Below are 12,455 nucleotides of genomic sequence, written 5' to 3' on the forward strand. Positions count from 1 at the left end.
CAGGACTTGGCTGGATTCAGCCTCTCTAGTACTGGGATAGCTGGAGACAACCCCTTGTCAAAAAAAAATTATACTCAGAGAAAACAGAAAATGGTCAGCATTTAGCAACCTACCTCTAGTCTGAGTTGGAAGGGGTGCTCTTTGTACTGGGGTAATGAACCTTCAGTCCTGTTTTTTACCTCCCAGAAATACAAATGTATGATGAAATCGGAGCAGAAGCAGAAAAGCACTTTTCTGGGGGAAAGAGGGTACAGACACAGAGGTTTTTTGCCTCCCCTGAGGTTTCTTCATGGGTTTGAGGAAACTGGACTGTAAAAGGGGCTCTATAATGGTAGGGAGAACAATGCAGTGATGATTCGAGGTCATCACCATGCTTCTCATGTTAGTAACCTCCCCTTAAACAGTTTCTATTAATTTCAGTAAAAATGTTGTTCTCTGTCCTCTGTCCATTTGCCCATACTTTCATGTTTAATTCTGAAAGACATCAAGGCAAAGCTGGTTTACCAGAAGCCAGAGGAACATGACAAAAGCTATCACTAAGGCCTTGGGGAAGAGCAAGAGGCTTCCCAGGGCATCTTCTCCCTATTGTTTAATAAAAAGGGAAAAAAGACCCCACCAAATCTTCACAGTGGGGCTGTGTGAATTACTAAACATAATCTGATGCTTCACAAAGAGGAAAGTTAATCCCTAAACTCTTGAAAAATCTAGGAAAAACTGGGCAGGTCAGCAGTAGTTTTAGGTCTGAACTGAAAATACTTTGGTTTGAAGGAGAAGTGGGTCACTGAAGGCATATTAAGGTTGGAGTCATGGTGTTTAATTTCTCCTGGATACTTTTTCAGAGCTCAGCAGCTGACTGCTTCACTGCCATTCATTATTTCCATGTCCCCTCTGAGAAGAGGCTGAGCTGCTGAGTAACTCCCAACTAAGTCAACTGGTTTGGGATGTTGAGTTTGGAGGGGCCAGGGTCTGGATTTGAAGTCTGGTGCTGTTCCTGCAGCCTGGGAGCTCCCCAGCACCCAAGGGCTTCTTTTTGCAATCTTAACATTATTGTTTGTAGAATCATAGGGTTGGATTGGAAGGAACCTTACACATTATCCAGTTTCAACTCCCTGGCTATGGGGAGTTGAACCTTGGAGTAACCTTCCACTATCCCAGGTTACTCCAAGCTTCGTCCAACCTGGCCTTGGACACTTCCAGGCACCGAGGGGCAGCCACAGCTTCTCTGGCCAACCTGTGCCAGGGCATCAGCACCCTCACAGGGAAGAATTTCTTCCTAATACCCAATCTATCCTGCCCTCTGTCAGCATGAAGCCATTCCTCCTTGTCCTGTCACTCCAAGCCCTTGTCAAAGTCCCTCTCCAGCTCTCCTGCAGTCCCTTTGGCTACTGGAAAGGCTGTGTAGTTGCTCTCCTAGCCTTTTCCTAGTTTTCATTTTGTTCCAGCTGACATCCCCGTGTGGATCTTCAGCCCTGCCATGCTCAGGGGCACTGGCACCAGTTACCCCCTCGAGACAGGAGGGAAATGGTTTTGCTGAGAAATTTTCAAGGTTTTGGCTGACAGCTGAGAATGGGGGGTTTGAGTCTGTGCATTACCGGTGTTTTTGACAGCACAGTGTTGCTTCCTTTTTTCCCAGCCTCCTCCAACAGATCTCGAGTGCAATGCCAGGATATATTGGGTGGCCAGCATGAGGAGCCTGTGCATGGTCAAAGCTGAGCCTGTCAGTGAGCAGAGCTGGGTCCTCCACACTGAGCAGGGTGGAGGAGCAGTGTTTGTGCTCAGCCATCCCTTCTACTCCTGGCTTGCCACTGCTTCCCATAAGCATGGGAATGGGGGCTCTAACAGGCACCTGCCTCCCTCCTGCAAGGCCCTCGGGAAATATAGGCCACCCTGGACAGGTCCTGTCTCTATCTATTTCTGCATTGGATAAATACCCAGGGACATCTCATTTCTGCAGCACAGGGCTGTCTCCTTAGGAGGTTGAACTCTCCGGTGCCCTGGCCATCTATGGGAGCACTGCTGGGCACATCATGGTACACAAGCTGCTGGCTGGAATCAACCCGGGATCTGTCGTTTCCTGCTTTGGTTGGGGTTTTTTGATTTCCCTCCAACAATGGAGTTTTAGGTGGGTTTGTAATGCAGTCAGAGTTGAGAAAAGCCCTGTGCTTGGTTAACGTGGTTTCAGGGTTAGCCTCTTGCTAGTCCTGCCCCCCAGGTCAGAGGTCCGTGGGGCAGCAGCAGGCCCCCCTGCTGTTACTGACACCAACAACCTCAGCCTTTCACAGCCCCCTGGGAAGAAGGCAGGGCTGTAGGGATTGTTGCTTCTATGGCATTATGCTGTCTTGTGAAAAGCTTGTTTCGTTTGGTGAAGCAAGTTTGAGTTTGAGTGTGAAGACTGTCATGGGAAGCTCAAAGGACTGCTGGACAAACATGAAAAATGACCATTTCTGTCCTGTGCAGTGGAACAGGTATTTTGAGTAAGAAACTTAATCACCTTTCATGCAGAGAATGCATCTTTGTTAGAATTGTCATTTTAAAATCAGTCCTAATGTGGTACTTAATCTGGCATTTATAATCCTTTTATACAGGGCCATCGCATTTTCCTATTTTTTTAATGTCCTTTGGGGGAGGAGGAGTAAGTGTGTTTTTCAAAGTGTGTTGCCTGGTTAAAGACTCCCATATCATCACTTAGAGCTTAAAACAACTGAGTGAAGCTGGGGCTGAGCCTTATTTATGTGTTGAGTCCTCCACATTGTACTGTGCTGCCATTGCACAGGCCATATTCCATGTCCCCCAACCACTTCCTTAATTCCCAGTGGCAGTTTCAGGTGGAACAGCCTGAAACTTCAGTCCGTGCTGCCCTGCTCCTTTCCAGAGCTGCTGCTCCCATGGTGCCTGTGAAGACAGGGTGCCATGTGCTGAAGGAAAAATCTATGTGACTCCTTGGTGAAATGATGGAGGATGATACCACCTCATCATGCTGAATGTCTCAGCTGTGCTGTTGGCCCTCTCCTCAATGGGACATGCCATGCAGACTGGCCTCCCTGATGCTCCTGCCTTCCTCTCTCTTGCATAAAAAAGCCCCCTCCTGCTTGTGTTCCTGCTGGCCCAAACTCAAAACATTGCTTTTTTTTTGTTTGTTTAAAAAGCAAACAAACAAGCCCCATCAAAAAGCCCGAAGAACTTCCAAGGAAGTAACAGTTACTATCCTCATGTGTTCACTGACTCTGGGTAGCTTCCAGTGATTTAGTCTGTGAACAAGGCTGGAGTTTAGCCAGATACTCCTTTAATTCTGACACTTTACACTTTATTGCACCCAGGCCACTTGAATGAACTTAGGGAAGACTTGCAGCCAAAACCAGATTCGTGACAGCAATGAGGTCATTAAAGTAAATGCTGGAGTGTACAGGTCATGTGGGCTTAGCCTGGTCAGTGCTGCCAGCCCGGTGCTAGCGCTCATCCTGAGGAGTGCAGCAGGTTTGGCTTGTGCTTCCAGCTTCTGCAGGAGGGGATCAGTCCCCACTCCTGGGGGGGATGAGCAAGAGCCTGGGGGGGCAGTTCCTTCACATTTACTTTTCTGTACCTTACTCATTTCAGTGCCCTTTTTGCCTTTTGTTTTGTACCTGATTCTACTAATGAGAAAGGGTGGGCGGACAAAAGAAAATGCCCTTGTCACCCTTGAAGGTTGTTGTTGTGCCCTCTAAAATCCTGGACACCGTGAGATTCCACTTTAATGCTGGGACTTGGAGATGCTTTGTCGGTCTTGCATGTACTGGAAGCAACACAAGCCCTCCCCTGGGATCATTTGAATGTGCATATAAAAATCCAGAGAAGGAATTATCTAAACTGAAAAAATGGTGGATGCCTTGCCCCTGGTGCCTCTGGTGAGCCCTGTGGAGCTTGGCATCATCTGTGGATACCTATGGTGCAGTGCAGTGCGTGTGTGCTACATGTGGAGGCATCTGGGGTGAGCTGCCTGGGCTCTGGGGCACAGGCTGCTGTGGTGGCTGCCTCCCCTTGCCTCCCATTCCCTTGCCTGCCTCTTGGAGGTGCAGGAAGTCCAGCAGCCATGCGGAGCTCCATGGGCATGGATCCTGTCAAATGGACAGGACATGTTCACTTTACAGGAATGGTGCTGATGGACATCTGATTAGCATTCTTGAGAGGCATTACTGTGTTTGGACAGAACAGTGAGGGCATGATTCACTGCAGACTAATATGATTAGCAGATCAAAAATCTAGGCTGAAGTTAGGCACCCACTATCCGTTGTGTGTCAAAGGAATTTGGCCACATCGCTCTCTGGAGCCCTTTCTGATCCTTGTTCCTATCTTCCTTTATCTCTGTTCATACAGTTGGTATTGTGTCAGCAGCTGGTGCTCCCTTTGCAAGATCAGGTTCTTTACTGCACCCAACAGAGTTGGAGACCTGGAATTTTGCTTACTCTTTGTGGTCCTCGGGGCTGTTTTGCAGTGTAAGATTTTCAAAAGGCCTAAGTTACACTTATTCATGTTTATGATGAGGGACAAAGAAGCACAGAAACTATCCGAGTAACATTTTAGCATCTACTGTGTCAAGATTGTGTCAAAATCACTTATTATGATGAAATTCCCATCTCTAAGCATGAAAAAAAAATACACTTGAATTATTTTTGAGCTTGAAAAGTTTTCATGGCTGCAATGTACAGTAATTACTGGCTTTTTTGCAGCAAAGTTTTAATTCTGGCAAATTAGAATCTGTGTTTTTGGTGGTGCTGGGGATTTAAACCTGTTCCTGGAAAATCAAAACAAGAACAAAAGAAACCTGGAGGCCATTTTTATTGCTGCTTTCTCTCCAGAAAAGAATACTCTGGTTTCCTCGCATTGCCTGAGCTTCTGCAGGACTTCAACAACAAGCAAAGCCAGAGGATCTGTTGGTGATGTGCTTGGAACTGTGGTTCCCTAGGATTAATACACTGTTTTTCTACAAATATTGGCCACTTCTCTCAGCTGTAGTTAGTCACTGGAGCTGCACTGTTTGTAGAAGTAACTCTGTGCTGGTGCTTGGTAGGTGTCACCAAAAAGGTGGAGCTGTCTTTGAACCTTGCAGCAAGTCTTGGATATGTCCATGCCAGAAAACCAGAGTGGGCTTGGAGGCAGACTCAGCCTGGCTGTGGGGGTATGCTTTACTGGTGCCTGGCATGCTTTTCCCCTGGTTTTCCCCTATGCCAATGGGCATTTTCCCATCCAGTGGCAGTCTTTGTGTCAAGGTGGGGAGTGAGCTCCTTCCCTGTGGGCACGATCGGCCAGGTTGCCCTCCAGGGCTTTGCTGCATGGATGTGAGCCACTGTGCCGTTTGCGTCTTGGGGCAGAGATCAGGCCCCAGCACGTTCTGTTTAATAGTACAGAAACCCAGATTAAATGCTTCTTGCATGAAATTGAAGAACTGATTGGCTCAGTGTCATTTAGAGCCCTGTGTTCCCCCTTGGTTTTGTTTGTTCCTATGTGAAGTTCAGCAAGATTTACCACTGGGACCCAGGTGACATGGCAGGGCACTTCAGTCCAGAAAAACAAGCTCCTTTTCCTAATTTCAGAAACTAGATTTCAAAATTTACTTCTCCATGGTTTGGATTTCACAGAACAAAGTGATAAAAAAGTCTTGCACTGCCCAATGGGGAAAAAAGGAAGGCAAGAAGGCAAAAATACTTCAGTGTGGCTTAGCAATGTCCAGAGAATTAAAAAAAAAAAAAAAAAAGCTAACCTTTATGGTGAAGATAAAATGTTGGCAGCTTTTGATAGTTTATAAGAACTTTTGGATAAATACTCCAAAATCTTTTAATTAAATCCCAGACAGCTCTATGAATTCTTCTTGTAAGAGCAATTTATTTTCTTGAAAAGTCTCTAACAAATCAAACCTGAGATGTGTTGGGATGCTGCCGTTCAGTTCTGTGTGACAGTCTCTAGACTCAGCCTTTTCTCTTCTCCATTGCAGGCTGTGTACATGTTCTACGCATTGGCAATTGTCTGCGATGACTTCTTTGTCCCTTCGCTGGAAAAGATCTGTGAAGTAAGTGTTAGATGTTCCTTGTGCTGCTTTCACAGCAGTTCTGAAGTGCCTTGGGGTGTGGTGATGGTGTATTTATTGTTGTCCTGCAGTGTTGCCTGTGCTGCTTGTCTTGTTGCTCAACATGACCTGTGAGCATTGACTCAACTCTCTGTTCTTCCTCGCAGACATGCTCCAGGCATTCACACTGTGGTGGTTGCTGTTACCTCTTGTTTGTGTGTCTTTGCAAATGCCTCTGCAGAAACACCAAGCCCTAGCCGTAGGTGACACAAATTAAAACCTCTGGTAATTTACCCCAGTAGAAACCGTGGGTCTTGTACCCTCCCCTCACAGTCATTACTGTCAGACCTTGTATTGCGTGGGTGTAAGTTGTAAAGCAGCAGGGACAACTAGGTCAGCTGTAAACAAGCTTGTGAATGCTTCCAGCAATTACAACGGACTCTATTTCTCTTTGGTAAGGTCAGGATGCCTAAATTTTAAAAGACAAGGTGTACATTTTCGCCTAAATCAGCTCAGACAGCCACAGGGCGAACACAGACCATGTGCCCAAAATTACTACAAGCTGTATTTGGTTTCAGTTCCACGCAGTGAAATCTTTGTGTGTGGAGAATATGGTTGGTCTTGGCAGTGAGAGGTCTGTGTCATTTGTAGAAGACACCTGTCCATGTGCCTGGGAACAAGTGTCACCCGTCAGGGCGTGGGCTGTGCTGGCCCTGGGAGAGGTGTGGAAGCTGACAGGACAAGTCATTTGTGCTGACAGCACTAATGTAAGCTGTCTTTAAACTAACCTGATATTTGAAGTTCAGCACCCTGCTGCGTGGACCTTTTTTGCATCAAGGAAAAAAGCCCCCAGGAAATTCCACTTTTTGGTGCTTAAGTATAGAGGTAACTGAAAGGTATCAACATAAGGTAGGAGCTTCTGTCCTGCAAAGTTGCTGCACTCTCTGGGGCTGAATCTGGGGAACTCCATTGCAAGATTCAGGAGAGGGAACATTGGTGTGCATGGGGATAGGAGATGCTGGGGAATGTAGACATGCTGAGTTCTTTAATCTTCTTTCTCTCAGGCAAGTGAACCTCACTGGGAAATGTGGCTCTAGAAGCTAGTTCAGGTGTCTGTGGATGAACAAAACCTGAGCTGTGTGAACAGTGTCCAGAACAGGCTTGTATTTTGGGGTGCTGTCAATATGCCCAAGGGCAAGCCAGCCATCCAGAGGGACACGGGGAGACACGAGATGGAGGGAGATTGTTATTTCTCTTGTCTGTGCACTCGCTAATTACCGCCCATGAGTAATGGAGCCCCACTCATGGCCCAAAGGCCTGACCTGGGTCTGTGGAGCACTGGCTCCTGTTGCATTTCTACCAGGAGCTCTGACTGGCCATGGACAAGCTCCATCGCTTCCCTGTGCCTCTGTTTCCTGCACTGCTCAGTAGAAAAATTGATCCTTGACTGTGTTTAAAAATGACAGTAGGAAACACTGTGTGTGGTGTTACCAGTTTGTAACTTCACTGGTGGTAAACTTCATTATCACAAGCGAGGGGCTCTTTTATGGTCATTAACTCTCTGCACATGCAGGATCTGTGTGTCTCCACCTTCTCCAGAAGGTGGTCTAACAAGTGCCAGCTCTACAATGCCATTTGTTCTTCTGAAAAATTCTCAGATATACTTGGGTTTGTGCAGACATCTGATGTCTAAAAAGCAAACACCCTCTCTGTGTGATTTACTGCAGTGTTTGCATGCCCTGTGCCCTAGAAGGCAGTTTTTGCTTGTTTAGATCTTTGCCATTTTGGTTATTTGTTGTCTTCTCAATGGTACACAACAATTCCTCATGTGCCTTAGTGGTTCTGAATCATTCTGTTATCCAGCACCACGAATAAGATGACAATAATAATTTTTACTCAACTGTGTGTAAAAGAGAAAGCTTAGCAACTGAGCACCGGATCTGGAGTACTTGTATTGAGAAGTTGCTGTCCAGGAGAAAGGTGCTCTGTGGCATTAGGGATTATCGAAATGGGTCACATAAATGGATCAGACTTTTACTGTTCTATTGCTCCTGCTTGATTCTCTCCCAGAAATGTCTTTTCTCACCCTATAGGTGATGTTTGGAGACATTAAAATATTCTTATATATTTTATGCACCGAGAATTCAGGCCTCCTGCCTGAAGGCTTTTTTGCCCTTGAAGATCTGCCAGTAGTTGTTCTACATCTTCTCACAGTTTAGATGCTCTAATTCTAAAACAAATGTCCCTTTTCTGGCTTAGCTTCATCTAGTTTGGGAAGCGGTTTTTGAGTTGAACCAACAAGCCATTTGTGCTCCCAAACGTGAGTTGACATGGGAATTTTCTCCAGAACACTCGCTATGGTAGACATTCACTTTCCGGGTTAGTTCAGACTTACTTACAAAAAAACCCTGATTTTATTTTGTTTTCTAAAGCAGTTTCTGCTTTCACTTGCCTGGCTGCCCCACTCCTGGTAGTTTACACTATATCAGTGGCAAACATTTGTCTGCAAATACATTTTTGCTGTCTATACAGAGTGCTGTTTTCTGCTCTATTGTATCAGCTTAATCATCATGTGCATTTCATTGAATTCTCTAGAAATTGTCCTCAGGGGCACGCACTGTAGCTTTGAATTAAACCACCCCCCCCCCGGAAGTCAGCACAGCTGGTTTCCTTGGCTGGTGGCTTTGCTTTCAAGAGGCACCATGAGTTCCAGCAGCTATTGTAGGATGGATGTCTCCATAGTTTCAGAGAGCATCCTGCAGAAGAACCTGGCCTTTGGGGATCTGCTTCTGGTCCTGTGAACTACATTCATGATAGTTTTAATCCTGTTTAAAATAGTTTTTTATAAAGCTGTATTTTATTGGGTTCCACAAGCTTTATAGCACTCCAGCAGTGCTGTGGTCTTCTGCTTCAAAGGCATTCCTGGTGAGGGCACATCCTGTCCTTTTCCCTTGTCCCCATAACTTATGTTCAAAGGGTTGTTACCTCTGTATGGGCAGTGGATAGAGTTACCCTCCCTTAGGGGCAAGGAATACCCATTGTGGAATCTTCAGAAAAGGCTGCTTAAGAGGATTTCTGCTCTCTTGTCTCTGTGCAAAAGTACTTGGGCAAGGATGAAACAGCAGAGGAGCCCTGCAGTGCTGCAGGGGAATGGGAGCAGAGGGAGGTTTCCGGTGTCCTGCCAGGCTGGGGAGCTGCCTCAAAAGCCAGCTCTGCCAGGGATACTTACAACCCTGAACTGCCTTCCCCATGCTCCTGACTGCCTCTCCTGTGCTCCCACAGTGACAGCTCTTGCTGTGGTGTAGTAACAGCTCGGCAGCCGTATGGCAGGAGCTGGTCATTGCTCCTCTTCAACAGGGGAAGGTGCCTTGTGGCATCTGCTGAGCAGATGCAGATGAGTGCTGGGTCCATGGGAACTGGTGCAGGTGGAACATTGGGAGTGCAGACAACAGAGAGAGTGTAATTAACCAAGGAAATCTTTGGAAGCAGCATATGCTGATGAAGTTTTCATAGAACAGTGGGTCCTTTCCCTTCCAGAAGCCCCTGCATGGTCCCTGGATACTGCTGAGGGACAGGTAAGTGATGTAGTCCAGGAGAAAAAGGGGTAAGGTGAGGGTAAACTTGAGGTAAGTGATATGGTCCAGGAGAAAGAGGGTAAGGAGAGGGTAAAGTAAGGCATAAGTTGTACCAGAGAAGGTGACTGGAGGTGAATGAAGCCTGAGCCCTAGCCCTGCCCTTTACAGGTGAAAGTGGGAAAGATAAGGTGTGTGTTGCTGGGGTTGTGGAGCAGACAGACCCATGAGTGGTAAAGCTGCCTTCCCTGTTGGCTGGAGTGGTGATCTTTCCCTCCTCTCTAAAAGTGTCACTAGCATAACTTGCCCTCTCTGCCAGGTGACGCTCACTTCAGTAGCCAGTGCCTGTGGTGGCTTTTCCCCTATACTTAACCTTCGTTTACACAAAATTTTACAGGTACTTGCTCTCGGCAGGCAGTTTAAGGTTGGGAGTGGAATTCCTTCAGCTCCTCAGTGTGGTAATCAGTGACTGTGTTTCTCTGCAGCGCTTGCATCTCAGTGAAGATGTGGCTGGGGCAACTTTCATGGCAGCAGGAAGCTCTGCTCCTGAGCTGTTCACATCTGTCATAGGTAAGGAGCCTGCTGCTGCTTCCCAAAACCTGCACATTTCCCTGGCTGTTTTCAGAGCTGAAATGGGATTGCTGCGTGCCTGCAAGGTTTGTTGTAATCTCTCCTGGGCACACATGGCACTGACGGTGGGGAGTCCTCACCAGGTGAAGTGACTCTGGGAGTACCGTTATCTCAGAGCAGGGCCTGGATGTGACCCTGCCAAGTCAGGACCAGTGGGCAATTTACCATTGCTGCCCATTAGCCAGGCTTCACCTATGGCATTATCCTCTCCTGTCTACTTTCCTGCCCCATGTGCCATGCCAGCTCCAGGGCACAGTGAGAAAGGATTTCCCCCAGATTTCCCTCTCTCATACCCTGGCACACTGTTCATGTCCTCAGCGCCAGGTTCTCTGCCATCACCTCCCCTCTGGTTAGTCTTCCAACACCACTTTTCCCTGGAAAAGCCAGAGTGGGGAGGAGAAGAGGATTTGAAATGCTTTCTTACAGCAACAGGTTGGTCAGAGCATCACATTTCCAAAGCAGCTCTCTGCTTATGGGAAGTGTGATGAAGGGATTCAGCCATCCTTAAGTGCGCATAACCCAGGAAACTCTCCATGCCCTCGCAGCAGTGGGGGAGGGGGACTGCAGGCAGTGTTACAGAGTGATGTTCTGAGGGTGAGGTGTTCCTGCAGTCTGACTCTGTTGGCAGGGGATCGTCAGGGCAGCAGCTGGGCGGGTACAGAGGGCTCTGCATCACTGAACAGAATTAGTTCTCAGCTCAGATACTTTCTCTAGGAGACACTTGTTTTTCAGTCACAGCTACCAGATGCAGAGCAGGAGTTAATTAATGCAAAGCTGTGTGCTCTGCAAGGTCTGATTACACAAGCAAAGCCTTATCATTTGGGAACATAAATTGGACCAAGCTGGAATTGTCCTTTGGTTCAGTGTAGTGCAGTACCAGGGTTAAAATAAAACCAGATTCCTCCAGGTGACTTAGAAAAGCCCTGATGGTCATCAGGATCATTTTCCTGCTGTGGTGTAACCCACCAGTTGCCGTGTGTCACTTGGCAGGTGAGTGCTTCTGTGTTTCTGAGAAAAGGATGAAGTTGGAAAAAATGCATAAACTGCACTGGCCAGTTTACGTATGGCCAGATAAATAGTATTGGAACCTTAAAACCAAGTGGTGAATTTAAACAGACTGACAGCTAGCAGGAGATGGAGTGTTATTTTTTAGGCTGACTTTCTAAGGAAAAGATTTTGTGCAGCACTGTGATGCTTGTGTCTGTTCATCTCCCTCACCATTAACCTCATTGGCCAATTTTAACCAAATTTGACAGAAGAGCTCTGAAAAAACCTTGTAGCATAGCCTCATAACTCATCCTGAGGGGCATCACTTGGCTTGTGAGTAGCTGTGGCCAGACAGCTCTGAATCATCTCCAGCTTCTACTGAAGCGTCATCCCTACTGAAGCCAGTTGGGATGGGTATATGGGAAGGAGCAGAGTACTGCTCAGGGAATATCTTATGGGAGACAGTTTCCTGCGGATTTGTGTCCCACCGGCTGCTACCATGAGCTTGCAGTGTTTTGTGGTGTGTATTGCCATAATGTTGGGTCACAATACCAGGAAGTTAGTAACTTGGATGTGCCTGAGATACTTGGTTTCCATCACACAATCCATCCAGGTCCCCTCAGAAAACAACTCTGCAGTTTGCCTAGTACGTGTCTTTAGATTCATTAAGAGGGTGTGAGGTCTGCAATTTTATGTGAAAAAATTCTGCTCTTTCCCATTTACACAGCTTCTCTTGAACTTGTTTTTCAGGTGTTTTTATCACAAAAGGAGATGTAGGCGTTGGAACCATTGTGGGCTCAGCTGTATTCAACATCCTCTGTATTATTGGGGTGTGTGGGCTTTTTGCAGGACAGGTAAGAGCATTTAATGATGCCTTATAGTTCCTGCTTCACCCTGTGCCTTGGCTATACTGCAAAATCCGATGCTAGGTTCACCACCTTGCCACAAATTTCTCTGTCTTTGCTGTTTTTAATAGGGCCCTGTGCTGTTCCTCCCACATTTTTGAAATGGAAAACAGAGCAGCAAAGGCATTTTGAGCTGCCCAAAGTGTGTGGGTGGGCAGAGGAATAAATGTTGGTCGTTTGCTCCTCGTGTAGTTTGTGACTCTTCTCCAGCATGTCAAATCGCTTGTGACAGCACAAGCTGAAATTCATCTGAAATTAAAGCAATTAAGCTGTGAGATCTGAGCTGCTGTCTGAATTGCAGACATGACTGACTGTATAATTAAA

The 12,455-nt window shown here is 46.7% G+C and overlaps 1 protein-coding gene across 1 annotated transcript in view; it reads left to right on the forward strand.

Moving 5' to 3' along the window:
• Nucleotides 1-12,455, forward strand: part of SLC24A3 (solute carrier family 24 member 3) — a 111,598-nt gene that overhangs the window by 60,611 nt on the left and 38,532 nt on the right. The window contains exons 4-6 of the mRNA XM_053939622.1: nucleotides 5,966-6,040; nucleotides 10,095-10,179; nucleotides 11,977-12,080. Coding sequence (XP_053795597.1) covers nucleotides 5,966-6,040; nucleotides 10,095-10,179; nucleotides 11,977-12,080 — 264 coding nt within the window. The remainder of the gene's footprint in view (nucleotides 1-5,965; nucleotides 6,041-10,094; nucleotides 10,180-11,976; nucleotides 12,081-12,455) is intronic.

This window comes from Vidua chalybeata, chromosome 3 (assembly GCF_026979565.1).
Source record: "Vidua chalybeata isolate OUT-0048 chromosome 3, bVidCha1 merged haplotype, whole genome shotgun sequence".
NCBI classification, from domain to species: Eukaryota; Metazoa; Chordata; class Aves; order Passeriformes; family Viduidae; genus Vidua; species Vidua chalybeata.